This window comes from Puma concolor, chromosome E4 (genome assembly GCF_028749965.1).
Source record: "Puma concolor isolate L17-30 chromosome E4, mPumCon1.1.hap2, whole genome shotgun sequence".
In the NCBI taxonomy this organism is placed as follows: Eukaryota; Metazoa; Chordata; class Mammalia; order Carnivora; family Felidae; genus Puma; species Puma concolor.
Window position 1 is genome coordinate 35,038,597 of NC_141683.1, and position 26,375 is coordinate 35,064,971.

At 51.6% G+C, this 26,375-nt stretch overlaps 1 protein-coding gene and 2 long non-coding RNA genes across 3 annotated transcripts in view; 2 read left to right on the plus strand and 1 right to left on the minus strand.

Moving 5' to 3' along the window:
* The first annotated feature begins 7,089 nt into the window (after nt 1–7,089).
* Nucleotides 7,090–7,717, plus strand: LOC147572579 (uncharacterized). The gene is made up of 2 exons (XR_015246182.1): nt 7,090–7,341; nt 7,568–7,717. It is a non-coding gene; the product is annotated as an uncharacterized LOC147572579 (long non-coding RNA).
* Nucleotides 7,718–13,841: 6,124 nt separating this feature from the next.
* On the plus strand, nt 13,842–17,518 carry LOC147572580 (uncharacterized). The gene is made up of 2 exons (XR_015245817.1): nt 13,842–14,173; nt 15,053–17,518. It is a non-coding gene; the product is annotated as an uncharacterized LOC147572580 (long non-coding RNA).
* PLXNA2 (plexin A2) overlaps nt 17,390–26,375 on the minus strand; it is a 207,259-nt gene continuing 198,273 nt past the window's right edge. Inside the window, exons 27-32 of the mRNA XM_086693312.1 lie at nt 25,692–25,791; nt 24,226–24,416; nt 22,646–22,815; nt 19,904–20,116; nt 19,061–19,211; nt 17,390–17,910 (exon numbers count right to left, since the gene is read on the minus strand). Coding sequence (XP_086549438.1) covers nt 17,809–17,910; nt 19,061–19,211; nt 19,904–20,116; nt 22,646–22,815; nt 24,226–24,416; nt 25,692–25,791 — 927 coding nt within the window. The 3' untranslated portion in view covers nt 17,390–17,808. The remainder of the gene's footprint in view (nt 17,911–19,060; nt 19,212–19,903; nt 20,117–22,645; nt 22,816–24,225; nt 24,417–25,691; nt 25,792–26,375) is intronic.

The window sequence follows — 26,375 nt, forward strand, 5'->3', positions numbered from 1 at the left end:
TAATATTCCATCTTGCAGGTACACTATAATTTATTTAACTTTCTAAAACTTGTGAATATCCAAACCTTGGTGAATATTTGTTTGTATTTATTATTATAAATAAAAGAGATGAACACGGATATGTGTGTCCTTATGTTTTACTTGCTCGAAATTGAATAACAGAATTATTCCAATAAAATTAGAGTAAAATATTCCAATAAAATGGAAATATTGCAACAACGAGAATGAATATTTTAAAGACCCTTGAGGCTTATTATATTGCATTATATTGCATTCCAGAAACATTGTATGAATTTCTACAGTGCTAGCAAAGTGTGAGAGGACCTATCGTTGCAACCGTGGCTTCCTCGATACTCTGCATCGACTTTTACAAGTATTTGCTAATCTGGTAGGGCAAAAAAAAAAAAATGTATTTCATTACTGTGTTTTCTTCCTGTGTATTGATTGCCAGTGAGGCTCAACGTTTCTTTGTGTGCTTAACCATTATTTGTATATCTTCTGCAAATAGCCTATTCTTGTTCTTTGCACATTTTTCTTTGGGGTTTAGTGGTTTTTGTCACGTATAAATGCTACTTTATATTTTAAGAACATTAATTTTTTGATGTTTTTGTTGCAGACATTTTTCTCAGGTTGATTTTGCTGTTTATTTTTATTTTCTATGATTTTTTTATAGAGATGGTTTGAATTTTTATGCAGCCAAATATATCTGGGTTTTTTTTCCTTTGTGATTTCTCCAATTGCTTTTGTGCTTAGAAATTCCATCTCCACACTGAGATAGAAATAGTAATCTATATTTTATTCTAAGTATTTTATGGTTCTATTTTATTTACCCTTAACCCTTTAATTCATCTGATATTTATTTTGTTCTATCTTGTGTGATAAGTGTTTAAATAGATTTCCCCCCTAAATAGTTAACCATTAATCCCAGCATCATGTATTAAAGAATGTTTTCTTTCCCCATTGGCTTGGATGCCACCTTTATCACATGTTGAATTTTTTTTTTTTTTAATATACAGTTCACTGTTCTGAGCTGTCTTATTCTGTTCAGTTAGTTCTTCCATTATAATCACACTGTTTTAATTATTGCATCTTTATACATTCACATATTTTAAAATATGACATATTTGTATATGAAATGTAGCATTTTATGATCTGGTGGAACAAATCTCCCACAATTACTCTGTTGAAAAAAAAAATTGGCGTTTCCTGCTCATTTTCCAGATGAATTTTAGAATCATGCTGTCTAGCTCCAGAAAAAAAAAAAAAAATCCCATTTGGGACTTGGAAAGGGATTAGATTCAACATATATCTCAATTCATGAACTGTTTGCATCTTTGTACTATTCAGTCTTGCCGTTCGGGAAAATGACATGTTCTGTTTCCCCCTCCCCGCCTCCCCCCCCACCCTCACCCCCCGCTTTTCTTTGTTTTTGCAGGTTTAACTCTTTGATCTGAGTGAGATTTTAGTGTATACTGTGAGATGAAGATCAAAACTGATTCCTTTTCAAATAGCCAATTTCCCACAAGCCCAGCATTTGCTTCACTCACACTTTCTCCAGTGAATTGCAAAGCTCTGTTCTCATTTATTAAGTCCTTAAATATATATTAGGGTCTGTTTCGAAGCTGCCTAATCCCGTTGATCTGTCTGTTCTTGGGCTAATGCCACACCATTTTGATTCTTGTCTGGTCTTTCCCAGGACGAGTTGGAAACGCTACCACCTTCCAGATGGCTCTTGGAGTCTCCTCCCGCTTCTCCCAAACCAGGATTCATTTCCTGAATACAGAGAGTCAGCCCCTTGATCTGGGCCTCTGGTCAGAAGCTTTTCAGTGCCCAGGGGACTGGGATGGGGCAGTTTGAGGCCAGGTTTTTGGTTTTTAGTTGAGAAAACACTGAGGATGGTGATGACCGAGGCCTGATCCCTGCTTCTGTCTTTCCCACAGTTCAGCTCGGCCAGATGTCGGCTGTGGGGGAGTTCCAGTCTCCAGGGCGGACGAGGGAGAAAGAAGGGCCAGAACGTTGCAGGGAGGCGGTGCGAGTTAACACTGCCACAGGAGAGCCCTCCTCATTCCTCAAGGGCCTGCTATGTGCCCGGCCTGGGCTAAGGACATTACATACGCTTGTCTAATTTTTCTCCAGAACACCACATTTTCTACATTAGAAGTTAGGCTCTGGGGGAGTGAGAAACTCCTCACGTCACCCAGCTACTAAGTGGCAAAGGCTATGTTTCGCCCCCATCGTGCCTACTTCCTGTGCTGTGGTTGACTCAGCAGAGCTAGACTCTTCTGACTGGGGAACGTTATCACCTGGAGAAAATGGTTGAGGCTACCTTGAGCTTCGAGGGGTCTCTAACACAGGGGGTCACGGTGATAGAATCTGGTCATGCGAGGTCCAGGCGTTTGAAGTTGGTCACCTGAGTGCAGACTCAATGGTCACCTCTCCATCGAGGCTAGTGGGGTCACCTTAGGGTCCATGGCATTCGCAGCCATGGCAGAAGCTGTACTTCCGGTCCTGCCTCCCCTCCCTCCCTCTTTTATTTTAATTTTTTTTTTTTTAACTTTTATTTATTTTTGGGACAGAGAGAGACAGAGCATGAACGGGGGAGGGGCAGAGAGAGAGGGAGACACAGAATCGGAAACAGGCTCCAGGCTCTGAGCCATCAGCCCAGAGCCTGACGCGGGGCTCGAACCCACGGACCGCGTGATCGTGACCTGGCTGAAGTCGGACGCTTAACCGACTGCGCCACCCAGGCGCCCCTCTCCCTCCCTCTTAACAGCCAGGCAGGCAAGTTTGCCTTTTCAGCTGCTGATTTCTAAGACTCAGTGTGTGTAGGGCAGAGCCTGTGTGCCCACTGAGGGTGGGAAGCAGAGGTCTGGGGCATGGGGACAAAGCTGGGAGAAGGGGGTGGGGTGGGGGAGCAGAGAACCTGTCGCTTACCAGAGGGTTCTGGGGCCCTGATCACATTCTGTCCGAACCAGTGGCTGAGGTGGCTAAAATTTAAGAATAGCAAGCATTCATTCATTTAATCTGTATAAATAAAAGACTATAATCTAAACTTGCCTCTAACCTTGGTCAACACGGTCACTTTACCACTCGCGTGGTCAGTACTCGCTTGTCCCCGCGGAACCTCCCCTTTTCCACTTCCATGCACCGATCCAAGTATCGATATATTTCCCACATTTAGTTTATTATGGCCGGTTGCATTCCAGCATGCCAACGATCCATATTTTAGCAAAATATATTTCAAATGCTGTCTGGAATAGGCAATGCATGAACAGACGTAGTGTTCATGATAGTGAAGGGTCTGGTCACAAGGAGATAAAACACATTTGCTTCGTGGGGAATTTCACCTTTCGGGGGGCATGGGGAATGTCATAACGCAGATTATTATTCTGAAGACCTTCCTTTGAAGCGGGCAGAGCTCTGGGCTAGGAGTCTAGGTACCTAGGTTCTGAGCCTGGCCTTTTCGGGTATTGACTTTGTGCATCTTTCATACTTTCTTCCCCCGGTTCTCAGATTTTACTTGTTCCCTTGTGACAGTCACAGCAATCAAGAAGCCACAGAGACGGAAGCACATTACAGATGACTTCGTCGAATCCTCTTGTTTTACAGATGAGACAAAATGAGCCCAGAAGGTCAAGTGACTTGCTCAAGATCACAGAGTCAGCCATGGGCCTTGCAGACGCACCCCCGCCAGCCTCGAGGCTCTGGGAACCGCGTCAGAGACGGAAGGCTTGGCACCGCCTTGAAGAAAGACCCTTCATTATTACTCACGCCAGCTCTCCGCACCCGCCCCCCGGGGAACCTTTGGAGTGTTTTTCCATCTGAGCTGTTGGCATGTACCTCCTGGACTTCTGTCTCTTGTTCTGGACACCCCGTGGGGCTGACTTGACCAGACTTGATGGAAAAGGAGACAAGGGCCATGAGGTTTCCACCTGAGCCCCGGGGCTCCCTTGTTTCCTTACAGGAACCCCCCCCCCACCCCCCCCCCCCCCCGCCGCCTCGTCTCACGGCTCTTGTCTTTTCCATCCGTATGAGCCGTCCTCCAGGCTGCTTTTGTTTTTGTTTTTGTTTTTTTTTTTTTTTTAACATTTATTTATTTTTGAGACAGAGAGAGACAGAGCATGAACGGGGGAGGGGCAGAGAGAGAGGGAGACACAGAATCGGAAGCAGGCTCCAGGCTCTGAGCCATCAGCCCAGAGCCTGACGCGGGGCTCGAACTCACGGGCTGTGAGATCGTGACCTGAGCCGAAGTCGGACGCTTAGCCAACTGAGCCACCCAGGCGCCCCCAGGCTGCTTTTGGAACAGCCCAAAGCAGCCGCAGGATTGCTATTCTGCACTGGCAGAGCCTGTGAACTATTTGGCTTGTCATAATTATCTCACCATCTTGCTATGTTTCTATCTCGGTTCACAGAAAGCTCAAAGTGAACGAAGACACAGGCACAGCGGGCGAGGGGGACGGGGACAGGGTGGGGTTGGATCAGAAAATCGACAGCTAGGAAGTCTCCGGTTCTGGTGGAGCCTCCCCTAGGGAAACTGTTCTGCTGTGTGGAAGGGACCGGAACGAGGCCCTAGGAGCAGGTCTCGTCCGTGTAACGTGTTCATAGAACAAGACCAAGTCAGTGATGCTGCTGAACCAGGGATAGGGCGGCTCCAGAAAGGAGTGAGACCAGGTCAAGGCTGAGGAGGAGGGAAGCATGGCCGTCGGTGGTAGGTGGGTCCGTGTCCCTTTCCATCGCCTACAGGGACCAAAGGAAGGAGCCCCTGAAAGGAGACGTGGGCATCCTGGGAGGAGTGAAGGTGGGGCACCGAGAGAATAGAGAAGCACATCACAGCTTTCCAAGTTCAGAATTTTCTAAAGACTGAGATCAGAGAACATCAGAGGAGGTTTCCTCAAAGGGGATGTTTTGGACGAGAGCTCTCTGAGCTGGGCACTCTGTCCACTGTCCTCCTGGCTCTTTTTTGTGTCTCAGATAAAATGCGGTTTTAGTTCAGGGCAAAGACACACAGAGGAGGGGGGGTGGGAAGGGTAACAGGAGCAGAAGAATAGGGGGCGGGCAGTGGTGATGGGCAGGCTGGGCTGGTGGGAGGGGACTGGAGTCCAGCCTCCCCAACACTGAGTGCAGGGCTATGTTCTGATTCCTTCCTGCCCAGGGTTCCTTAAGATGGCGACATGGAGGCATTGTCCCTGGAGGTTTCTCATTGCCTGGGTGGACAGAGAGGCGGAAGGGGGATAAAAAGAAAAGGGAAGTGCCTCGTTTAGTGCCCCCCGTGGCCACCCGCCATCACACATGTTCCTGTGTGTCTTTCTGGTCCTTTCTCTCTTGGTTTCAGAGGAGGAACTTGGCCGGCTCCTCTGTCTCGTTACCAGCTGTCCAGTTTGCAGGTCAGCTCTGGTTGGGAGCCTGGCTCTCGCCAGCACAGTCCCCATGCATTCTTAAGACCCTCTCAGCTCTTCACCAGATGAAAACAGGCAGGGTTTACAAGAGAACAGACCGGGGGCCAGTAACGGTTAAATAAATCTCAAAACCCTTCCTCGTGGGTCTTCATTCAAGTGTAAATAGATTGGTTGCAGCAACCTCGGAGTCCACGTCTCTCCTTCTTCCTCCTCGGGTGGTGCCTCAGGGTCTCTCTCAACCTCCCCTCACACCCAGAACCACCCTCCCCGCCCCCCCCCCCCCCCCCAGGCCTCTCCCTTGTTCTCTCTCCCTTGCTAAAGATTCCTCGTTTAGCAGGAATCTTGTTGGTTCTCCGGAGATAGGAAACAAGTGCCCCAGGACTCAGTGACTTTTGTTTCTTTGCTCAGAAGGCTTAAGGGACTCTGCCCCTGTGCTCTATGGACCGCTTCCTGACACGGGGACACTGCTGAGGATTTGGAGAAAAGAGCCGAGGCTGGATTCGGGGACGTGGATGCTTGCCCATGGAAGCTCCTTGCAGGAATGCAGAATTCCCCTCCTGGGGGGCTGGAAGTCTATCAAAAGCAACTTCATCCTTCACTCTCAACTCTGGAGTTGCTCCAAGCCCCTCGGACTGTTGTCTCTTGGCTACTCCAGCTTTACCCTATCTGAAATCACTATCTCCATGTTGGCTCTGTATTTGGCCCTTGCTCTCCTCACAGTTCCTTGGATCTGAGGTTGAGGTTTGAATTTGGACTCCGCTTTGACCTTTGGCACTTCCCTCTACCTGGTCGACACCTCGGTTGTGGGTCAGAGGCACCTCTGTCTGGTAGGGAGAAGGGTGGCCCCTTGGTGGCCACCTTCTTCCTTGGAGTCCTTACAGTTTGCTCAGGGGGCAATTCAGGGTGCGACGTGGGAGGCGGAGGTGGGGGGAGACCTGGGGCAGGAAGGGGAGGTGCAGGGGGGTGGGGCTTGGCTCCCTGTCTCTATCTCCACCAGGGCCACTCCACTCGGATCTGGATTCTGTATGAGCCTTTCTTTGGTAAAAAGTTGAAAACGACTGATCTTTTCTAAGCCCCTTCAATTCATAAAGGAGAAAGCTGAGATGGAACAAAGGCAAAGGATTTGTCAAGGTCACCCAAGTGAGTTAGCGGTGGATTAGGGCTTCAGGAGGGGACAGGCCCAGTGGCTGGGGCGGACTCCTGAGCACGCTGACTCGGTGGCCTGACCCACCCTTCCAGAAGTCTTGCGGGTTGCTGTGGGTTGCCCTCGCTTGGCTGGCACAGGACTGAGGACCCAGAAAACTTGAGTGCTGTTGTCACAGGCTGTCTCTGGGAGCGCTCTGTGCTGGAACAGATGAGGCCCATTTAATAAACCCTGAAGACCACTGATGCCACAGCTTGTGAAGACCTGGGGTCAAGTCCCAAGGATGCCACTAACCTCAGCGCGATTCTGGATTTGTTCTGTATTCTCTCTGAGCCTCCATTTAACGTTTATTTATTTTTGGGACAGAGAGAGACAGAGCATGAACGGGGGAGGGGCAGAGAGAGAGGGAGACACAGAATCGGAAACAGGCTCCAGGCTCTGAGCCATCAGCCCAGAGCCCGACGCGGGGCTCGAACCCACGGACCACGAGATCGTGACCTGGCTGAAGTCGGACGCTCAACCGACTGCGCCACCCAGGCGCCCCTATGAGCCTCCATTTAGCTCACCCGTGTGTGCACGTCTCCTCCCCTTGTACCTTACCTTACCCCATTCAACAAGGTTGACGAAGAACTCGGGACCCCAACACTGGGGGAACTGGCCGAGAGGAGTGACGACGTCTGCTTCTGTTCTCTGTCTGTGTCCTTACCCTCCTTACAGGGACACCGAGTTGCGATGGAGGCTAAGAGCTGCCTCTAACGTAAAAGAAGAGGAGGAGAGTTCCTGTAGTTCCCGAAGCTCGAGGTTTGCTGTTGTCAGCTGGGATTTAGCTCTCATTGTGGTTTGGGGCCCTTTAGAATCACTGTGGGTCGTCCTGGGTGGGGGTGGAGGCAGACTGTGGCAGCACATGGATGGAGGGCTCCCTTCCTACCCTCCCGGGCCCGCCCCCTCGGGTTCCCCTCCCGGGGAGCTGGGGGTGTTTCAGACCCACCAGAGTGCCAGGCTCAGCTTTTCTAAAATGCATCCTCAGAGTCAGGGGCACTTGAGGCGACAGCCAGCAACTGAGAAGTTGAGCCAAATGAAGATGGGGAGCCAAAGGACAGATGAGACTCGGAAGACGGACCTGGAATCACGGAATTCCGCACTACTCTTGGGGATTAAACAACTAACTTTTTTGGTACTAGTTCCTGGGGTATGCTTCTTGGTGGGGCTCTTATAAATGGACTAGGATGACAGACATTTATGAGCATTCAGGAGAAAAGCCAGAAAACGGAATGGTTTCTGGTTTTTCCCACTTTCTATTGTTCCCCGTGATGACTCAGAGAGTCAGCCCCTCTTCCCCAGTCTGGAGTTGGAACCCTCACCGTCCCTTTGCCAGGCTTGGCCTCGAGGTCACTGCCAACCTCGTTGACGTTCGTCCCTTTTCTTCTGTGCTTTGCCAGCAACGATTGGGATTTTTCAAAAGCAGTTTATACCAGGAAATTAAGAGTGAAAGAAATCAGATTAAAAAAAAAAAGCATCACGTTGTAAAATAGTGGACGTCAGGGGCTTGGGGAGAGGAGCACAGGGAGTTATTGTTTAATGGATACAGAGTGTTGCAAGATGAAATGAGTTCTAGAGATGGATGGAGGTGATAGAAGCACAGCAATGTAAATGCACTTAATGTGCCTGAACTGTACGCTTAACAATGGTTAAGATGGTACATTTCCCGTTATGTATATTTCACCACAATTTAAAAGAAAAAAAAAAAGCATCCAAGTAGATGGATTTAGACATTCCCTTACACGGAGTTTCGCCTCAGTGTTTGACAGGAAGTGGTTTTTTCCTCATTGTGATGGTTGATTTAACGGAGCAGCTCAGCTAGACTATGATGCCCACTTGTGCGGTCAAACACCAGTCCCAATGTTGCTGCAAAGGTTCTTTTCAGGGCCGCCTGGGCGGCTCAGTTGGTTAAGTGTCCAACTCTTGATTTCCACTCAGGTCTTGACCTCATGGTCGTGAGATCGAGCCCTGCGGCGGGCTCTGAGCTGGGCGTGAAGCCTGCTTAAGACCCTGTCTCCCTCTCTCTCTCTCTCTGTGCCTTCCCTACTTGCTTGCATGTGCGTTCGTGTTCTCTCCTTGTCTCTCAAAACAAGGGGGGTAGTTTTTAGATGTGAGTAGGATTTATAAACAGTAGACTTTGAATAAAGCAGATTGCCCTTCACAGTATGGGGAGGACTCATCTAACAGCTGAACGCCTTAAGAGTCACAGTGAGGTTCCCAAAGAAGAATAAATTCTGCCTCCTGAGACAGCGTCTGGGCTCGAGACTGCAACATCAGCTCTTGCCCGCATTGCCAGCCGGCCTGCCCTGCAGACTTCAGACTCGCGTGTGAACCAGTTCCAGAAAGTCTCTGTCGATCTACCCTCCTCCCCACATACATCCCTATGCATACACGCCAATGCCTGGACCCGCACCGTATTGCTCTGTTGGTTCTCGTTCTCTGGGAAACCGTGACTCATACACTTACCTGGATCCAACTGGGGAGGGAGGTGTCCAGACTTGTCCCTGATGGGAGATTAGGAAAAGCACCCTTCCCAGGTCTGGTGAGCACTTCATTTCTTCTCCTACTCTGCTGCCCTGGCTTCTCGCTGGGAATCGGCCCTCCTGGGATCTATGTCCACTGCCTCTAGCCTATGTGCCCTTCTCTGGGGCCCCTTCTCTGGGCCTGAGGGCCTGACCTGCCCCTTGGCTCTCTGGGTGAAGGCTCATCTTTCCTACTAGACCCCAAATACTTTTTGGACCCGGGCCCTCCTCAAGCTCTCAGGAAGCCACCTACTGACTTTGGAACCTGCTGGACTCTGTCTGTAGCTTGAGTACATGGGGGTTGGCTGGAGTCACTTCTCTGTGCTACTTTCTATGTGCTTTTAGCAGATTTCCTGGCTGCTTCATGGTTGTTTTTGCCTTTGGGTAAAGCCTTGATTCATCTCCCATTTTCCTTGGTCAACATCCATGCCTAGGCTCCTAAAGGCCTAACTCTCAGGCACCAGTTGCCTTTGTGAAACGTATGAGCATTAATTCAGTTTCTTCCCACAGCCAGAGACCCTCATTTCCTCCTGCCTGTAGGTCCTACTGGACGGCCTATAAAGGAAGGATGGATGCTTAATAGTTTCCCTCATTTATCTATAATAGTATCTATGGAGTCCATTATATACATTATCTTACTGAAGCCATTCAAAAGCCCTATTTAATATATAGTATCCCCATTTTATAGATTGGAGAATTGATACACAGGTTCTGCAGCTTGTCCTAGATCACACGGCACGGGAGGGGAATTCAACCCCAGGCAATCTGAATCCAAGTCCTATGCTCTTAGCCAGGGATAGATTCGCGAACTCTATCTTGAAAGGAGAAAAGGGAAAAGAAAGGAGAGAAGAATGAGGAATAAGGATAGATAAGACAGAGATAAAGCAGAATCAGGAGTAGGATGAATATCACAATCGCATATGCATCACAAGGTCCTGAATGTGTGCCACGGGTGGGCCACGAATTTGGCTCCAAGCTTCTAGCAGCCAAATAAGGTGGGAGCCTCCTCTGTGTTTCCGCTCGCTCGCTGAGCCGAGAGGTGTGATCAGCTCATGGTGTCATTGTTGATCAGGCACAGATTTCCAGCAGTCCCTACTTCCCCGGGTTCTCTCGAGTGGCTTATGGATCGCGCAGGGGTTTCCTCAGTTGAGGGGCCCAGCTCTCTGATCATCCTACGGCTGCAGTTCGGTGAAATTCTTTTGCACTTATAGTGAAAATGGTATGTCATTCCCATTAAGAAAAGGGATGGGTCCTTTTCTCTTAGAATAATGATTCGGTATTGACATTAGACTGTACATTCTGGGAAAGTTGCAACTTAAAAGCTTAGCTTTCTTTTCCCGTCTACACGTCTGACAGTGCCTAATCCAGTGTCGTGCTCCCTGCGAGTGATGAATAGACAGAGGCTGTATTGAACAAATATGAATGTTAGCGAAGGCTGACGAGTGCTCCCACAGCACCTGCTTGTGACAAGAGGGAGGACTCGTTTCTGGGGAAGACTTCCGAGTATTAAATGGTCTAGAGCTAACGAACGGCAGCGTAGTGCTGTGGAAAGAACATGCAGTCCGAACTCTGCAGTCGCTGTGTGACCTTCAGCAAATCCCTTAACCTGTCTGAGCCTCAGACTACAAAAATGGAACACGCCTACCATAGGAGGAGATGTTCTAGTACCTGGAATACGGTAGGTGGTCCCCAAACCGTGTTTGTTCAATCATTCATTCTTTCCGAACATTCTTACTGGCATCTGCCGTGGGCTGGACCCTCACCGTGCTCTGTCCTGGGCCTATGACAGAGAGCGGGACAGACAGACACCCGTAGATTCCCCGTCGCTTCCTTCCCTGACAGGCACCTGTAGATTCCCTCCTCCCCCATCTCTTCCTTCCCTGAGGAAGGTAGTTCCTGCAGCAGATATTTAATAATAGAGGTGCCTGAAGTCCAAGTTGCTGAGGGAAGAGACGGGGAGGCGCAAGAAGATTGGGGAAACAGAGAAATGGCCCCCTCCATCGAATCCACGAGGCCCAGTGTCCCAGTGCAGCCGACCCCATCTGACTGCCCCTGCCCCACATGGGCACAGGCCATGGGGCTCACCAGGGCCGCATGAAATGATTGCACCTTTCCCCCTGTGGTGGAACAGAGGGCCTCCAGTGCTCTAGGTCTGCGTTTAAAACAGAAGCGGAGGATGCTTTATGTTGGTTTCTGCACTCACCAACAAAACCCTCTGTGCAGTGGAAAACAGTGTCCTAATTATACACAGGCCCCAGCACTGTGCTCTTCTCCAGGCTCTTCAGGGTGTTGTGTTTGCATTTCCTCACCCTCGGGACGACCATTTGCATCTCTCCTGTCTCTCAGGGAACAGTGTGTGTGTGTGTGTGTGTGTGTGTGTGTGTGTCCCCACGTGCATGCGCACAAACCTCATAAACTCAGACGCTGCGGAGAAAGGACTGAAAACTCGTAGCAGAGATTCTCCCTTTGAGTCCATGACAAGTCTATAACCCCAGCAAGCACTGTATTTAGGTACATGCACCTATTTATATGATTTGGTGCTTTGAGTCCCAGGCCCCATTCACCCATGTGTTGGCATCCGCATGAGACGAGGCTGTATTTGAGAGCAGGGTCCGTGTCTCCGCCGTCAGGCTGGAGGCACCTTGAAGGCAGGGGCTGTCTCCCCCAGCAGATTGGAGGCCCGCTAAGGGCAGGGCTGCACCTCATCCTTCAGAAGCCTCTACTCTTGACGTGAGCTCAAGCCTGTGTGCCCGGAAAAGAGTTCTGACCTCAACATCGTAAAGAGAGCCCTCAGTGGTTTCCTGGCACACAGTTTTCTGAGATGTCAGATTGACAGTCTCTTGGGCTAACTTCATCTCCTCCTTTTACCTGCCGAGAGTGGACATTTCGGGGTACCAGAGAGAGAAAGAGAAAAACGGAAGCACAGAAGAGAGGAAGGGGTGTGGCACCCTCAGGTCAACCCATCAACTCCCTACCTCTCAGGCTATTTGACTGGACTCCCCATCAGCCCAACTGATCCCGGAGGCCAGGGCCCACCCTCTCCCTCCCCTCCCACACCCTGCCCGTGCTGGATCTAAAGGCACACACTTTCTGGCATCATTCCCTGATTTATTCTTAATCTCTTAACTGAAAATGAAAGGAAAACCACAAAAACACCCTTCTCGTGGTGTGGCCAAGACATTCCTTTCTCAGAATCCTTGCGCTTTTCACCCCCCTAGAAGGTTGATGAGGGGAAAAGGATCATATGTTCTTCATTTATGATTCCCACCCCACCGTGCCATGATGCCATACATCACGCTCAATAAATGTTTTGTACATATGAATGAATGTAAATTTCAGGAAGGACTAGGGATGGATCTCCTCATTCTCCTGAGACCTCATTCTTCCCTGGCAAATGGTCTCAACCCAAAGTGTCTGCACCATCTGTCTTTTGTTGGGAAAAAAACCCTGTATTCTGGGGTCTTGGGGCTAGGGGGCAGTGTTCACCTATTGGTACAGGCTGAAGCAGAGTGTGTGTGTGTGTGTGTGTGTGTGTGTGTGTGTGTTGATGATGATGACTGGACATTACTAAGCTCTGGTTCCAGAGAGAATTCTAGAAGTCCGTTAAAACAACTTAGCTCATCTTCCCATGAGTAACTTGCTTCTTGTATATGCCTGTGAAATGTTATTCGGCGTCTATGTGGCTGAACAACCAGGTTTATTTGAAGATAGAAGGTGGGTTTTTTTTTATCCAGTAAACTTTATTTATATATAACAACAGTACAAATGGTGTCCTTGGCTTGCAAAATAGGAGTGTTTCGTATTTACAATAGGTACACAATAATATATTAGAATAACCAAAAAAAACCCCATTTTATTGGAACATTTTAAATACTTAATTTTCTTACAGTTTTTTTTTTCCACAACACCTGTAAAAACAACAAAACCAGACAACTATCATTGTATTTTCTTAAAAATATATATAATACAGATTCCAGTGTGTCAAGAAGAGTGAGTTTGGGTAGGAGAAGTTGGGGGGAGAGGCAGGTGGGCTCAGGTCCCTAGTTTCGTGGGCTTGTCCCTTGTTCCCCAACAGACTTGCTAATGTCTGCCCTGTACAGAGGGGGACCACGTTCCACTATGTTCTCCACTTGAAATGTCAACATAGAGGGCAAATAAAGCCAAAGGCAGGGCCTTGACTGATGTCCAAAGGTGCCTCCCATCTTCCCGGAGGCTAGACAGGAGGAGTAAGCTTCACAGCAGAAAGAACAGAGCCCCGTCTGAAGGTGGAGCCCTGTTACAGCGAGGAGAAGGAGACAGACATCCATGAGAAGCCCAGAATCTCCAGTCTGCTTGTTGGGCTGGGGCCCTGTTTGACAAGCAGTGATCTCGATCAGTCAGCAACTAGGGCATCCCTGATACCAAGAGTGAAACTTTCATTCATGGTAACACTGAGGCCCGGGTGCTAAAACTTCCTCCTCTGGGGGAACCAGGAGAAAGTCAGGAGACCGAGAAGAGAGACTCTGGAGTTATGAAGGGGATCCTGCCATTTTTTCAAAGCTTGTTCCAGAGACAAGGCCCTGAACTTCATCTCCCCATCTTCCCGCGAGATCTGCTGCCACAGCCCTGTAACGATGAGGCTGTTTTGCATTTTCTCACCGCTCCCCTTCCCCCTGCCCCAAGAGCCTCGGCTCTTTCCCATCAGTAGCCAGGCTCCAGGCACCTCAGATGCAGCACAGTGTGCCTGGGGGAAAAATGGCCTCCCCCAGGGCGGCTGCTGGCCCAGTGTTTACCTGCTGCAGGTTAATGGGGGCCTGTGTGGCAACTGGGATGCACCTGGAGACTTCTCAGCCAGAGGCTTTCAGACATTCTCTTTTTGTTCTGCCCGGATCATTTTTAGTCCAGCACACCCATCCATCGCTTCTGCTTCATGCTCAGCAGGGCCAGAGGCCTTGAACGCTATTTCTTGTCCCCATTTGGTGGAAATGAAGAAAGGTCAGGAGCTCAAGCAGCAGGGGACGCGCCACCAGAAGGGACAGCGGCAGGAGAAATGATAGAGCCTCTCACTGCACAAGGAATGTCCCCAGAATAAGGTAAGGCAGCTGGGTTGGTCCACTTTCTTCCTTCTTCCGGTCCCTTTTCTGCACAACTCATGCCCTCTGCAGGTGGTGGGGGAGAATTTACCTACTAAGTTGGTGGCAGGGACCAGTAGCCTGGAGAGTGTAAATCTGCTGGAAGGTCCTTCTTGGTCTTATTCGTGGCTGTGTTTCAGCACCCAGAACAGTGCCTAGCAGATAGCTGCAGTGTATGAAGGTTCCCTGAATGGATGAATGTGGGAACCAGTCCCCACCCTCCAGCGAGGTTAACAGCTGATTCACACTTTGAATGACTGAGCTCTGCAAGGAAGGGGAGCTCTCTGCAGCGGTGGATCAGAAATGATTTGAGAGCTGTGCTGTGGGGAGAGGTAGGAGGGCAGACACAGAAATACCTGCCCTCCACCCCCATGCTGAGGGCAGAGGCAGCAGACCAGGTGAAGTGACCTGCTCCACCAAAATGGACATCTCGCCCATCTTCGTCTTGTCCGTTAGCACCTTCTGTCTTGCCAAGCACATTGCTGGGGGCCTTTTCCAGAGAACTGTCGCTGGTGCGGATTAACGAAACACAACAAAGCTGGGTTGGTTTTTGAGAGGCATTGCCCTTCCTGCCTCCCTCCAAGATGGCTGGCTTCGTGGGGGGTGGGGGCTGTGACTTTCTCCTTACATGAGCTCCAGATATCTCCAAATCGGATAATAGGGAGGAGAGAGGCCCATCCTACAGGCACGGACTCCATCGGTTCTTGATGACCCAAAGCCAAGAGCTGGTGGAGGAGGGACAGAGGGGAAGCTGGAGAAGGGCCAAGGCTTGACAAGTGTGCACCCTCACGGCCTGACTTGAGTCGCACTGAGTCGTCCTTTCTTGAATTCCTTCCTCAGAGACACCCCTGTGCCACTTCCTTTGCCGTCCCCACATGCCCCACGCTCTTACGGAATCCTGAGGAATGTGGCCAGACCATTCACGCCAGCTCTGGTTCCTCTCCTCTCCACTCTCCAGTTGGCTTATCCCCCATCCTTCTCCCCACTCTCCAAACACCTTCAAGGAACAGCCCCAGGGCAGCAAATAGTCACCCAAAGTAGCTCCTGGTTGACACTCGGGTGTCCACCCGAGATGCATAGAGGTAAGTGTTGGTTGAGAAGCTGTTGAAACGTCAAACTTCCTTTTCCTTCTTGGTGGAACAAAACCCCGGATGCTGGTCCGTGCAGGGGCGTGATCAGAAAACCTTCACTCGGAGCTCACATGTAACAGGAGGGCGGGCTGGGATTTTTCTGTGGGTGGGATCAAGTCCCCAGCTCACATGCCTCTTGCTCACATCCTCTCTCCTTTCATCGCCCTAAATCACAGGCTCCAAGCTGAGAAGCTTTGGGTGCTATGAAGAGCAAACACTTTGGCTTAGTGCGGAAGGCCAGTCATTAGTATTTCTTTCAGGCTATTAATAGGGTCCAGAGAAACTTTAGCAGAAGTGGATTATCGGAAGAAAGTGGCCTTGGCATGGCTGGTTGTGAATTATAATGAAAAGAGCGAGTTTCCTGAGTATTTTGCTGAAGGCTTTTCTCTTTCCCTCTGTCAGCTGCATTCAGGCAAGAAACTGGAGCTGAGGAGCCCGGGCGATGTCTGCTGTGTGGTTAGCACGGCACTCCACAGCCACACGCCGGGGACGGAAGCCAGCCCGCAGAGCTCCCCCTCCCCCAGTCCTTTCCTGGGAATCCAGTGTGGTCAGCAGAGCCTTTGGAAATTGGAATTGTTTGGAGGTAAATCATGGCACAGAGAAGCTGGGGCCCAGAGTTAATTACAGAGGAAATGACCCTGGTCTGGTCTCTGTGGGGCTGCCTGGTCCAGTTTCTCAGCACCGCGGGCCCTTGTAGAAAGTAGGAAGGGAGCGGTGGTCCTCTCCTGCCTGCCTCCTTCCCACCCCTTGGCCTTTCTCTCGCCCTCCTTCTCCTTCCCTCTGATGCTCTGACAGAGAAGCTGGAGCTGCCTGCTTGGATCCTTGCCAGCGTGGGAGGCCTGGAAACTCTGGTGGCTGTCCCGGTCACCTAGGTCTTGCCACCAACAGAGCCATGACTCCCGCTGGCTTTCGTGGCGCCTTTGGACCCGGGTGTGGAGCTTTGGTCTCTTGGTTTAGAAACTACACTCAGGAGAGTGGGTCATCCATGGTTTTAGGTGTCAGCAGAAGAGAGTGAGAAAGAAAGGAGCCCAGTGAGAAGCCACCCACTCGTCCTTGAAACTCATGAGGACAGGAGAGGCAGAGAGAGAGGCAGGAGACAGTAACGTGGGGATGCTACAGTCATTTCTACTGAGGCCAGGGCTCAGCCGACCAGGAGCTCCCACACAGGAGCGGAGGGCCGTCTCCCCTCTGCAGGCACAAGAAAACGATAGAAAGCGTCACAATCAACACGGCAGCATCTTTAACCTACGCTCTTCAAGTATTGCTTGCTGTAAACAGTGTCTGATTTTTGCTTTCTCTCGAATTGCCAAGAAACCACGGGCAGACTGGAGTGCAATCTAAAGCCAGATACCCATGTCGCCCAGTCAGCTCCCAGATGGAATCTCCCGGGGGGGGGGGGGGGGCACACACCTCCAGGCCCTTTCCCCAGGGTGCCCGGTTCAGGACCGTGACTGATGTAAGGCAAAGCTGCCCGGTGTCCGCAGGGAGGCCAGGCGTCGGGTCTGGGAGAGGCCCAGCTCTCCGCCACGTCTCCTAGTAACTTTACAAGACACCGAAGGGAAAAGTACCAAAGGTCAGCTCCTCGCTTCTTGAGGTTTGAGATGAAACAAGAGGAAAACGAACACAAAAGCAGTAGCAAAAAAGCACTGGTAACTCTACGGACACAGAGCTCCTCTCCAGGGATGAGAGCCCACGGGGGTGTGGTAGGTGAAGCTCTGCGCCCAGCCAGCCGGGCTGAGCCCCCTCCACGGCGCTGCCGTCTGCACCGCGCTCTGTAGCTCCCATGCTCCTGTGGCTGCCGGGATAATTCCAGGTTTTCCTGGCCTCTGTTTCGGCGAAGCGTTTGGGGTGAACTTGTGCTCGTTCTTCTCCTCCTCCTCATTTTCTCGTAATTTCCAGGGGAAGGGAATGATCGTTTTCCCTCCAGTTTCTCTCAGGTTCTCTTTGCAGGCTTTTTCTGGCATGTGGGAAGAGGAGTCACTTGAGGAAGGGGGGAGGGAAGAAGGAAGGGGGGCAGAGATCAGAATGAAACAGAAGTTGGACGGGATTAACAGGGAGGCTTTTTGTTTTATTTCTGTTTTTTTTTTTTCCTTTTCTTAAAAAAAATTAAATAAAGTTCTCATTATTTCCCCAATATACATCAAATGAGTTTTCATGCAAAGCAGCAGTCACAGAGGCAGAACTGTCCCCAGGTCGTGCCTCTCGGCTTGAAGAACCGCCTTCTCTGGGCCCCTGCTTCTCTCTGGTTCCACTGTGGAGGGACGGCGCCCATGGTCTCTCCCTGCGGGAACCGGCTGTGACGAGACGTGGCTGGCGTGGGGAGAGGGGCCCTCCCCTCTCCCCGTGATGGGGTCTCAGGGGACACCAAGCTCTGGGGTCTGATCCCCTTCACTTGTCCTTCTTCTGAGACTCGCAGGGTGACGGCTTGCATGGGTCCCTCTTCCCGGGAACGTGAGGCTCCGTCTCTCAGCTCTCAATGGACAGGGACATGGCATTTATGAGCTGTTCTACCTTGTACGCCAGCCGCTGTCGCCGGGCTTGCTCGTCCTGCTCTAGGGCCCCGAGGAGCTGAGGAACAAAAACAGAGGTGGGGGAGACTTCAGAACTCAGTTTAGAAGAAGCCATGTGCTGAGTCTTTCGTCCTTCTTTCTGCCTTTCCATCCCGCCCTAAGGAGCATGACCTGAAATCATGTAAATGATTAACTGAGTGTATATATGTATATGGATATATCTTTAAAATTTTTTTTTAATGTTTACTCATTTTTGAGAGAGAGACGGACAGAGCACAAGCGGGGGAGGGGCAGGGAGAGAGGGAGACGCAGAACCCGAAGCAGGCTCCAGGCTCTGAGCTGTCGGCACAGAGCCCGACACGGGGCTCGAACCCACGAACCGCGAGATCATGACCTGAGCTGAAGTCAGACGCTTAACCGACTGAGCCACCCAGGCACATCTGTGCCTGGGTGTATCTTAAAACAATATCTGGCAAGGGTGCCCGACTTCAGCTCAGGTCATGATCTCGCGGTTCGTGGGTTCGAGCCCCGTGTCGGGCTCTGTGCCGACAGCTCAGAGCCTGGAGCCTGCTTCGGGTTCTGCGTCTCCCTCTCTCCCTGCCCCTCCCCCGCTTGTGCTCTGTCTCTCTCCGTCTCTCAACAATGAATAAATGTAAAAAAAAAATTTTTTAAAGAAATAAAACAATATTTGGCATATACGACGAAGTGCTAAGTATTAGCTATTATCATTATCATTATTATTATTACTAATGCTAATTTCAGGTACAGTGTCAATGCAGGTCTTGTAAATCCTCTGAAGCTGTCTTATTCAACCTGTCCTCATGTTAAGGTCCACCTGCGTACCTAAAATGTAACTGACGGATGTGCCCAAGTGCAAAGAATAGTCTGATTCACTGTTTAAGAAAGAATGAAATTAATTGTCCAACACTTTGAAAGGAAAACTAATTACATCATCAAAGTCTTGTTTATTATGTTGCCAAAGGGTGAAAGACAATGGAATGTGTAAGAAAGCATTGGATGAGTTGGAGACGATAAGGCTACCTTCTAAGGGAATGGTAATGATTTTTGAGCTCATGGGTTTTTGGTTCCATGAGTGTTTTCTCTAAATTACCCTCTGTCGCTGTTACTTAGAGGCTGGACCAGGCGTTCTGTTTAACTGCCTTTCTGGCTGCGTGTCAGTCTCTGTCCCCTCCAGGGCCCTGCCTTACCTCTTCGCTATATTTGCTGACGTAGGAGTAGATCTCATTGAGGGCACTCAACATGTTGAACTCCACAGCATGCAGACGGGACTGCTCAGCGAGGTAGGCGTTCATGTCCTGGTCACTGATGGCGGGGAGCTTGGCAATGTCTGCATAGTATCTGCCATAGAGAGGACAGACTCCGTAACGGGGACCTGGCACACATTTGCCTACACTACTCCGACCTCGGGCCCCTCGAGAGCACTGGATGTCCCCAGTTACTCCTGCCTCCAATGTCTCTTTCGATGTGTTTTCCTCTGGCCTCTTGCCTCAAGCTAAGGGCGAGGCCTGGAGGCTGTTGCTCAGGAGGCCAGACTCCATCTAGCTCCGAGCTCCCACTATAGTGTCCCCTCCCCCACCCAGAATGCACAAAAGCCCAGACTCTGACCAGACTCCAACCAGACTCCTTGTATTCCAATCCCAGCTCTACTACCTGCTAGCTGGGTGACCTTGGGCAAGTTACTAAGCCTCTCTGTACCTCAATTTCCTCATTAGTCAAATGGCGATGACAACAATACTTACTTTGCCACTCTGTTGGATATTATAATGAGAGGACGCATAAAAAATCTTTATCACAGGAATGGTTGCTTAGCATGTGCTCAATAACAGGTAATCAGAACGATAATGGTCTGAGCTCCAAGGGCACAGGGCTTCTCCTCCTTCCTCTACCAGAAAGCTTGGACAAGGGGGAAGGAGGGGAACCTGAGATCCGAAGGTACCTCAAACACGGTTGTGAGTCCTCAGTGAAGCCCACAGCGTGGGGAATGGAGCAGACAGGCAGGGGTGTGGGCCTGTCCCAGGGAAGCTACTGACCTCTCCACCCAGCTCTTGTAGCTGGGGATGTCCTTGGCATAGAGCAGCTTGTTGGAGGGGGAGTCCTTGCCCAGCCGGTGCTCTGACGTGGAGCAGGAGTCCATGAAAGTCTGGGCCACCACGGACAGGCAGGCGTCCGTGATGCTGCCCTTGTGGATGTCGAATACAAACTGGGGGTTCTTGATCACGTTCACCCAGAAGCGCAGAGGGAGGCTGTGGGTAAAGGCAGAAGGGACCCTGAGGGCCGAGCCTCCGCCGCGCCCCTGGTGTCGTCCACTAACACTCCTCTCCTCCTTCTACAAGTGAAACCTCTCTCTCCCAAGGGCAAGGGAATGTAATCACAGAGGACTGGGCCAGCCAGGGCTGCTAATTTAGCCTGATTCTTGACCCTGGGAGAAGCGGAGAGGCGCCATCGTACCCTAACAGGGGGGCCGACCCTGATCCCTACCGAGAGGTAGATAGACGGAGGTGGGTTCTGTTCCCTCCCGGCAGCCTTTGCCAAAGGCTCCCAGGCCCCCAGGGAAGCCTAAGTACAGAGAACTGCACGGTTTTCTCAGAGCTTCGAACAAAGCCCCCAGACTCCTGGAGTCCCTTTACACAGTGCCATGGCCGTTATCCGGAAGGACGCAGCCAGCAGCCCCAGGCGCTGCCTCGGAGCCCCACAAAGGGCGCCACCTGCGCTCCCGCCCAGCCTGGCCCCCTGCGCCACTTCCCAGGGCAGGCCAGGCCCGGTGGGTGGGGCGGAGGAGTGGGCCCCCCAGGGGGCGCCTCTTTCAGGGCTCTCCCCGGGGCTCTCCTCTATCTGGGCAGGGGCAGAGGGAGGAGAGGAGGCCATTGTGGGCATGCTGGGAACGACTCAGTGTAGCTCAGCGTTTTCCCACCCCAAGAGGAACTGATCAGTCGTTAGCAGTGCTCCTTCTGCGGCTTGGGAAGTTACAGTCAGAGGGGAATGAGTTTTCTCTGCTCCTGAGGCCATAAGGGGGACAAGCCCATTTATTCCCCTTCAAAATCAGAACAGCTGCTGTTTCTGTGCCTTTTCCAGCTTCGTCTTCTCTTCCAGCTGCCCGCAGGGCCTTAACTCCCGGGCTCCTGCGTGAGTGAGCTTTGTTCCCGGGCTTGTCCTTCTGGCCTGAGATGGCGGTCCAGAAATCCAGCCTACCTTTCTTCTCTCCTTCATCTTCTCTTGACCCTCCAGTGCCCCAGTCTTTCCCAAACACCTCAGTCATGCCAAGTCTTGGGAAGGGCAACTTTGCCCACTGCAAACACTTCCATTACGATTTCTGCTTATCTTCCAAAGGGCGACAGGATCAGACCCTGTCCTGTAGCCAGGAGAAGCTGCCTCAGCTGAGAGGTGACTCATCTGTTCCACTCTCCCCTCCTCTGGCAGCTCTGGGGAGCATCTAATATTCTTTCCTCGGACATTAGCTGTTTGAGGTCTGGAGAAGGGACTCTTTCTGCCACAACCCCAGGGCAGGGCATTTCCATGACGGGGGCCCGTTTGGCAACAGAAGGCAGAGAGACGGGCATAATCCAGAACTTTCTCTTCATTTCCCTGAAACCGCAGCACTGGGCTGGGGAGTCTTCCAAAGCAAAGGAGACAGGCAGGGCTCTGCCCCCGGGAATCCAGACGAAAGGCCTGCCCTGCTGAGGCGCGCCGTGGGCTTCTCCCCCGCGACCACCGGCCACCGGAATCTCCCCATTTCACTATCCTGTGATCAAAGCTGTGGGCTCCAGAGGGCCAGCAACCACAGCATCTCGGAGAAGAAAGGATTATATGGGATGGGGGTTGGTTTTTCCCAAAGTGTTTTGCCGGTTGCTAGGATTTTTGATTCCCAAATAACAGCCGGGGCCCATCTGTGTCGGCTCTGTTTTCTGAGGAGATCGCTGACTCCAGACAGCTGTGCGGGCTGCCTGCCCAACCCACATGCCTGGACCTCCGCTCTCCCCTCTCTGTGCTCTTTCCTGGAGCACAGGAAGGTTTTTGAGTCCGGCTCTTGGCCAGGCCCCGTCTGACCTGAGAGCCAGTCCTTAGCTTGGCTGGCGATGCGGGTCTAAAACCGAGGAGAGAAAAGTCCTTTGCCAGGGGCCTGCGGGAGCTGCTTGTCCCACCGCGGTCTGGCTGCCGAGGTTACCTTAGGGAAGAGTCACGCCTGTAGGACATCCTGCCCGCTGCTTCCTGAAAGCCATGGCGCCGGGGTAATAACTTGGCCTTAAGGGATCAAGTTTGCAACGACATCCTCCCGGTTGGTGGGCTCAAATCTATAGCAGGTGCAAGCTCTCTCCCCGGGGTCTATGTTCAGTTCAGGGCTTCCCCGTCTTCAGGAAGGGCCGTGGGTTCTGCCCCCCCTCAGAATGCCTGACGCTGACTGGCTCTGTAGCTGTGCAGCTCGGTCCAAAGGTGGCTCCTTATGTAGGTTCCTCCAGCATCCTTTCTTGAGAACCAGAGGTCTCAGGGTCAGGGAGGAAGTGCTCCCTGGGAAAGGATCTCCACCTGAAAGGGCAGAGCTCAAGCACGCGTCCTGGTGCCGGGCCCTAAGCCAGGCGGGCCCCACTGGGCGCTGGCAGCCCGGGGACCGTGTTGGGGATGCAGAGCATATGTGCGCTATTTGTTCTAGGAACCTCAGAGTACCCGGCCCCGCGAGGAACGGGCTCCCCGCATCTCCCGGGTCTGGGCCGGTCCCACCTCCCACACCTCGCGGCCTCTCCAGGCCGCAGCTCCCCCTGGGCCCCCCGAGGGGTTACCAGTTGCTTTTCCAGGTGTGCCGCACATCTGTGTCATGGATGCCGTGTCTGTCCGCCTGCTCATCCAGGAAGTCAAACATGTACTTGATGGCCAGGGGGAGGGCGCTGCCCCGGTGCACGGTGCTGAACAAGGTCTCAAACAAGTCGTCCACGAACTTCTGCAGGGTGCCCTGGGGGAGGGACGGTGGGAGAGTATGAAGGGGAGGGTGGGGGTGCAGGCAGCAGACGGGCAGACCAGATGGTGCCTTGGACTGATCCCGCCTTGGAAATTTGTCTGCGGCACCAGGCTGCGCAGACCGTGTGGTGGGGGGTGGGGAGGGAGGGGGCTGCGGGGGTGTCGGGGAGGGGGGAGGGGCTGGAGAGGCTACAGATTCCTGGGAAGAACCTCTCCTCCAACTGGCAGCCACATGGCACATGTATGCTTGTGTCCGTGCCGGGCGGGCGTAGGCACAGGGTGTTGGGACGGGAAGACCGTGAGTCCTCGGAGCCCAGGCTGCCCACAGGGGATGGTGGGCGCACGCTGGGACGAGAGGGTGTCTGTGGAACAGCCTGGAGGACGATGAGCCTCCTGGCAGGACGGCAACGGGTCTGACTGAAAGGAGTGAGGAGGTTTGTGGTATCAGTGGCCTGGGATCAGTGGTGTCTGGGAGTGGGTGCTGCGGGTACAAGGGTCCGGATCCAAGGACAGCCAGGCCCAGCCTTGACCCACGGGGCCCTGGAGGATCTCGGCAGGGACAAGGCCGGGCCTGCATCCCACAGTTGACAGGTTCAAGGAACACTTCTGACGGTTAGGTAAATGTCCAACCTTTTTTCTGGTGTCCTGTGTTCGTCTCTTATCAGCATATTAGCAAAAGCAAAATTTGAGACACGTGGTCCGAGGGTGTATTTCTATGTCATCTTTGGGAGCAAGTCTGAGAGCTGCAATCTGGATGCCACTGCGTTAGAATTTCAGCGGCATGTCTGTGGGGTCTGTGGTGGAGAGCATTTGAAATCTGACCTGTGCTGGCAAATATGAGCCACATAATTGCCCTCCTTACGGGCGTATTTGTTCTCCGCGAGGGAAGCTGGAAGACGGCTTTTAGATCACAGCTTCCAGCACCGTGGCCCCCTCACTTCCATCAGCACTCGGGGGCAGGTGGGATGGGATGGGGAAGGGGGAGGCTTCTCTCCAATTATTGGCAAGTCCAGGCCTTTATGCTTTCCCCCCGATGTGGCCAGAAAGCAGGTAGAAAAGGCAGTGGTGGTGGAGGCTGGCATATCCAGCTGACATCGATAAGAAAACCCTAACATTTTCCTAAAAGGTACAGGCACCCAGAGCCGAGAGAGCAGTTCCTTTGCAGAGTAATGGTGGTCTTGATGGGCCAGGGGCAATGATATTGTTGCAACCGTTGCCAAAGGGTAGGGGAAAAACAGCAGTGGCCCGATCCTCTGGAAAGCCTGCTCTACCTGGGTATGATTGTCTGAATGGGTCCCCTTAAAGCACAGACTCCATGAAAGCCTTCTTACGCTGGTGGGCGGGTGGGGTGGGCAGGACATACCACTCTAAGGAGCCCTCCCGGGTTGGGGAGAGCAGGAGTTACCTTGGTGGCCAGTAGCCGGGTCAAGTAGATCTCAGACACCATCTTGCTGCCCCGGTCACCCTCCTTCTGGTCCCCATGGTCATGGTTCTTCACCAGATGCCACACCTTAACCCCACTCTCCAGGTCTGGGGTGATCATAGGGGCTCGGGACCGCAGGCTGTCGGGACTGCCGGTGTACCTGAAGGAGGAGTCTGAGGAGAAGGGGGCAGTGGAGGCCCATGAGACACTGATTTCGCCATGCTTGCTTGTAGAATCCTTCTAGAATCTATGCCCACCTACTGCACTCACTCAGAATAAACTACTTGCGATTGGACGGGGACCCTTGGGACTTCATATTTGGTGGGTTATTGTAGGGATCCTTGGTTGGCATGATGACAGAGGAGACTGAAACCCTTTCTTTTAAAATAAAATTCAGGGGCACCTGGGTGGCTCAGTAGGTTAAGCATCCGACTCTTGATTTCGGCTCAAGTCATGATTTCATAGTTTCATGAGTTCAAGCCCTGCATCAGGCTCATCATTGACAGCTTGGGATTCATTCTCTCCCTCTCTCTCTGTTCCTCCCCGACTCGTGCACGCTTGTGTGTGTGTGCACGTGTGCACATGTGCGTGCGCGCTCTCAAAATAAACTTTTAAAAAAATTTTAAAAATTAAATAAAAACTTAAAACAAATTCAAAATAAAAAGGAGTTTGGAAATTCTGTGAGTTGGAGACAGCCTTGCAAATATGGGAGCTCTCCTCCCCTGATGCTTGCACGGCAAAGAATAATCAATAGGTAATATGTCAGCCGAATATTTTCATAGGGACTTTGATTAAAACTCTGGGTGCTAAGAAGCTGTAACTTATAATGCTCCTTCTTGGGAGTCAATGGGTCCTTCTTACTTGGCACCTAGAATATGGGATTGCTTAAGCCATTTTTGGAGCCACTGGACTCAGTCCTTGAGCTGGAAAACCCAAAGCCTTCCTGCATATACAAAGCCAGAAGAAATGGAGCAAGAGAGGGTGAAGCAAGGTAACCTCATGGCCCAGCAGGCACTGGGGGCCCTTGTGCCCTCGGGGGTGGATAGGCCAGGATGGTCAATTACTTGCCAAATTGGGACCCTTTTGAGAGTAAAGGGGGGCTAGTAATAACTCAGCCAGGACAACAGGTACAAATTGGGACTGGACCAAGGACTGGCATGTGGGAAACACCACCCAGGAGCCTCCCTGATTCTGGGCCCCTCAACCTCCTTCAGCAGGTGCAGGCTGTCAAAGGAAGGGCACGTGGTGCGCCAACTCCCACAGCTCTGAGGACGCAGCCGTGCCGGGAATGACTGCACTAGGGGGGAGGGAAGGAAATGAGCGAACGTCCTTGACTGGACAAGGGCAGCTGCGAGGGCTGCCTGCTCGTCCAAAGGGCTGGTGAGAGGTCCGTGGTAGATCACAGAGGCCGCCTCCAGGCTGCCCAGGCTGCCTTTCCAGGTCCTCACCGTATCTGCTGATGGATGTGCGCGAGATGCTGGCAGACGCAGGGATGTTGTAGGAGGAGGTCTGTTTGGGGACCAGAGCCACCACCGATCTGTCTGACACCTGAGAAGGGTAGGAAAGGTAGAGTGTGGTTGAACCGGTAAAGCGAATTATCAAGTACTTCTAGAAGGTAACGAAGGAGGCGTGGGGTAGAGCACAAGGAGTTCAGGAATATTGAAGATACCACGGTTGCTACTCGCCAATACGTCCAACACGGTAGTTGTTCGCCACCTGTGCTAATCGCTCACTTGAACTTCAGTTAGTCCGAACGGAGATACATTGTAAGTGTCTAAACTATAACATGAGCTACTATGCTATAAACGCATAATATATGCTGCGTTTCAGTAGCTTAGCATGAATGAAAGAACACAAATTATCTCACTAATAATTTTCATATTGATTCCATGTTGAAATCATATTTATCTTAGAATCTATTAGGTTAGAGAAGATATATTGTTAACATCAATTTCATCGGCTCATTTCTACTTTTTAAACATGGCTAGTAAAAAGTTTTAATTTACACATGTGGCTGGCATTATGTTTCTATTGGACAGCCTGGGCTAGACTCAAGCCTCCCTTCAACGCCGTGAGTTCGCACGATCATTACCATTTTACAGATGAGGACATTGAAGCATAGAGGGGCTAAG